Source organism: Dendrobium catenatum, unplaced genomic scaffold (assembly GCF_001605985.2).
Source record: "Dendrobium catenatum unplaced genomic scaffold, ASM160598v2 fragScaff_scaffold_1449, whole genome shotgun sequence".
Classification (NCBI taxonomy): domain Eukaryota; kingdom Viridiplantae; phylum Streptophyta; class Magnoliopsida; order Asparagales; family Orchidaceae; genus Dendrobium; species Dendrobium catenatum.
In genome coordinates this window covers 2,170,437-2,174,158 of record NW_021319911.1, presented here as the reverse complement: position 1 = coordinate 2,174,158, position 3,722 = coordinate 2,170,437, and the positions used below count along the sequence as shown (strand labels likewise).

At 39.2% G+C, this 3,722-nt stretch overlaps 1 protein-coding gene across 2 annotated transcripts; it reads left to right on the top strand.

The window, feature by feature from the left end:
* Positions 1–1,934: 1,934 nt before the first annotated feature.
* Positions 1,935–3,272, top strand: LOC110115598 (probable glutamate carboxypeptidase LAMP1). Of its 2 annotated transcripts, none has more exons than XM_028700113.1 (4): positions 1,935–2,064; positions 2,358–2,474; positions 2,561–2,707; positions 2,788–3,272. In XM_028700113.1, exons 1-4 carry the CDS (start codon positions 2,041–2,043, stop codon positions 2,968–2,970), a joined length of 471 nt encoding a protein of 156 aa, XP_028555946.1. In that variant the 5' UTR covers positions 1,935–2,040; the 3' UTR covers positions 2,971–3,272. The 2 variants fall into 2 exon arrangements, with proteins under 2 accessions (XP_028555946.1, XP_020704523.1); XM_020848864.2 differs by having other exon boundaries at positions 1,936–2,064; positions 2,567–2,707.
* The last annotated feature ends 450 nt before the right edge of the window (positions 3,273–3,722 follow it).

Below are 3,722 nucleotides of genomic sequence, written 5' to 3'. Positions count from 1 at the left end.
ACCTGTACGTGAGAGGACTTCGGGTGTGAGGTCTGGTCGGAGTTAGGAACCAACAGAGGCTCAGGATCGGACTGGGTCCGTTTTGGGCTTCTTCGAATAATGGAGAAGGGGAAGATGGAGGAGAGATTTCCGCCTCCTCCTGTCTTATGCGAACACCAGAGAGATGGAGAGGGGATTCGGCCCGGCTGGGGTTTACGAACTGAAGGAAGAAGAGGGGGAGACGCTTGGGGCTTCCTGGTGTTGTGCGAACCCGAGGGAGGAGGGAGAGCGAGAGCTTCGGGTCCTGTCCGTCGCACAAGAAAGGAGAGGGAGTTCCGGAGAAAGGAAGGGGGTCCGGTCCTCTTGCCCTCTGGAGAGGCGAGTAGAGAAGAATGCCTCTTAGGAGGACTCAGGGGAGAGATCCCCAAAGAGAAGAGAAGGTCGCCAGTCCGAGAGAGCCGGAAGTTCGTCCCCTTGGCCGAGAGGGAGTCATGCCCGTGAGAGTTGCAAGCCTCGGAGATTACTCCGCAGTTCTGCCTTCTCAATCCCGCCCCTATACACTGAATCAAGTTCTGTCATGCTGCCTCCCGCTAATCAACGCCTGTATTACTTCTAAAATCAGAGGATCACGCGACTGAGGCACTGCGGCCACGACAGGTTTCGGGCTTTTAAGAAATCGGGACCATTGGATCAAATTCCTCGGTTTAAGGAAGAATTTCAAATGCCGAGAAAAGTCAAATTAATTTATTGGGATTTGATCAGACTGATTCGGGCTAGATATGAGTCCAAATTAAATTTGATTTGACTCATATTGGGTTAATTTGGGTCTGGTTTGGTTCGATCCGGGTCGACTTGAGCTTGCCTTTACTAAACCAAAATTAATTCAATAAAATAAAACAAACTCAAATCAACACGGATCCGAGTTGAATCGAGTCCGACAAGGCCCGCTAAACTCGATCAAATGCGCTCGAGGCTAAATAAAAATAAAAATGAGGTCAACAATCAGCATATCCGCTGGGCTTAGAGGCAAAAGGAGTGATCAGCATCTCCTCCGAGCTTCTAGGAGAAAGGAGGGTTGGTAGCTCTGCTGGGCCTTTGAGGCGAGAAAAGGAGATTCTTCAGGTGTGAAGAGTCTGTAAGGGTGATTCTCCGCCTTTACTAAAGGAGAAGAGCTTCTCTGCCTAGCTATGTGTTGAAAGAGAGTCACTGTTTAGTGCAATTCCCAAAGGACCTTTGGGGAGTGGATGTAGATAAAGTTAACCGAACCACTATAATTCTCAGTTTGCATTTTCTTACTTACCGCACTTTACTTTTCCTTGCAATTTATTTTACTGCACTTTGGTTTGATTATGATCATATTTGTGGAAGAGGGTCGTGGTGATTATTATTTTTGGTTTGATCTTGGTTTTGAAAAAGAAAAAAAAAATTGACTTGCTTTTAGTCGTGTTTTGCGGTGTTCAATTTCATTTGTTTATTTGCTTCTGTAGATTTCAAGATTTATTTTTAAACAAAGGATTTTTAAGTAATTTTTTTTTAAAACCATTAATTCACCTCTTCTCTTGATATGCCTCAAGTACTATCAATTAGTATCATAGCTAATTTTGAACTTTCAGTTGCCACTCTTGCAAACACATACATTTCACCCATCTCATCTTTATTGATTACTAGCATTTTCTATACTCCGATAAAGGTTCAAATCCTTTGCCAAAAAACTGATTAAGATGAATATTATTTTTAAGATTAACAATTAACACAAAATGAATGCATATTTTATATTTACTGTGAAGATGGCTACTTGTTTATGCTTTTTGTTATGTATAGTCAAGTATGAAAAATATTATGCAGATATTGTTAGGGACACGAATCTCTGTTTTTTCAAGATTGCATGATAACAGTTTGCTTGTCACTTATTAATATGCTAGCAACGATTATTGGTCTTCTGTATGACGCAACTATCTTTATACTTAATTTACCATTTTTTTTTTCTTTTTTATAGCTGCAAGCATTTGGGGACTGGTTGCTTTGAAGTTGGCAGATGAGGAGTTCTTGCCTTTTGATTATATGTCGTATGCTTCTGAGCTCCAGGTACACCTAATCTCTTGGAAATGTCTACATATTCATACATTCCAGTAACATAAATCTTCATGACTCAAGTTGATATACAAAAAAATTTTAAAATTAAAAAATTTTGCACTAAAAATTACTTTAGAAATTAGTAAAATGCTGTTCCAAAAGAAACCTGAATGCCCATAATGTAAGCAAGTTTTTGCTAGTTAAAAGTGCTCGAGTTCAGAGCAACAGCATATACTTGCATTTGTTTATTTATTTAAAAAATGTCTGTATCATTATGAGTTTAATTCCCTTGATTTATTAATCAGCAAAGTACAGAGCTTTTCGAAAAGGAGGTGCTGGGAAGGCCAGTGAGTTTCGCTCCTATATACCAGTCTATAGAAAAGCTAAAGAAGGCGGCAGCTATAATAAATAGTGAAAGAAAGGTATCGCAATTGTTTCGTAGGTGGTTTTCCACTGACAGTAAATTGGGTTTGAATGAAAGTTTATTCCAAAACTGAAGAGTTCATAGTTGCAGGAACTTGAAGGGAAGAATTGGCTGTTAACATGGAAAAAAGACCCAATTAAAGTGAGAGAGCTTAATGACAGGTTGATGATGACGGAGAGGGCATTTACTAATAGAGAAGGCCTTCATGAAAGGCCCTGGTACAAGCATCTGGTATCCTAATTATGTTTCCCTTTTCAAAGTTTATCTGAATTCCATTAAATATCTTCTTATAATCAGCTTAATTTTCCCAGATATATGGACCATCACAATATGATGACTATGGATCAAAATCATTTCCAGGCATAGATGATGCCCTTGAGACTGCCAAGAATTTGAATACTTCAAAATCTTGGAGTTTGGTGCAACATGAGGTGTGGAGAGTTGCCAGGGCTATCAAGCAAGCCTCTCGTGTGCTTATTGGGGAGCTGAAATGACTGCATTATTTAAACTGCTAAAATTAATAGATATCTTGCACAACAAACTTGCTCCAGTCTACCTCTTGTAAAATACCAAAAAGGATAAAAAAACGTCGGCTCTTTTTATCCCTAAATTAAATTTGCTTTAGGTTCTGTGGGGTTGTGGTGAACTTATTTAGTTATTTTGATTGTTTGTTTCAATAAAAGCTTGTAATTGGGGATGTAGTAACGATACTTTTTTTGTCCCAATTTTTGTAAAAGAAATGTTATATTGTATACTTTTTTTGTCAAATTTTGTAAAGGCCATTTTTTAGGAAGGAGCGCATTTGTTTTGAAATTAAGCAAAAACAGCGTTTTAGGAATAAAATTTAAAAAGCAGCGAATATGCCAAACGGATTGGCGCATTCAAAGAATGCGCGGTGTTGTTTAGCGCATTCTTTATAATACGCTATAATATTCGGCGCATTCTACACATCTGCTTCCTCCTTATCTCCCAGTTATCTCTTATCGGCCAGCTGTCAACATCCCAGGGATTTCCGGATTTCTTTGTCGTAAAGCCCGACCAGATCCGTCAATTGCGTGCATTCTTGGTGTGGAAATAATTGAGGGATATGAATTTGGGTGGTTGGGGAGACGAGCGGAGAGGCTATAAATAACGCTTGAGTTGAGGAGTGAAGACACACCTTATTTCATCTGAAGCTCTCGGTTTTTAGAAGAAGAGCAGGTATTTTTAATTTATGTTTAGTTTGTTTCTTTATTTTTTTATGTAA

Excerpts from the sequence above, each read along its gene's own strand:
- LOC110115598 (XM_028700113.1), top strand. The coding sequence starts at position 2,041 with ATGTCGTATGCTTCTGAGCTCCAG. Across the intron at positions 2,065-2,357 it reads CGTATGCTTCTGAGCTCCAG|CAAAGTACAGAGCTTTTCGA; the intron begins GTACACCTAATC and ends TTTATTAATCAG. Across the intron at positions 2,475-2,560 it reads TAATAAATAGTGAAAGAAAG|TTGCAGGAACTTGAAGGGAA; the intron begins GTATCGCAATTG and ends AAGAGTTCATAG.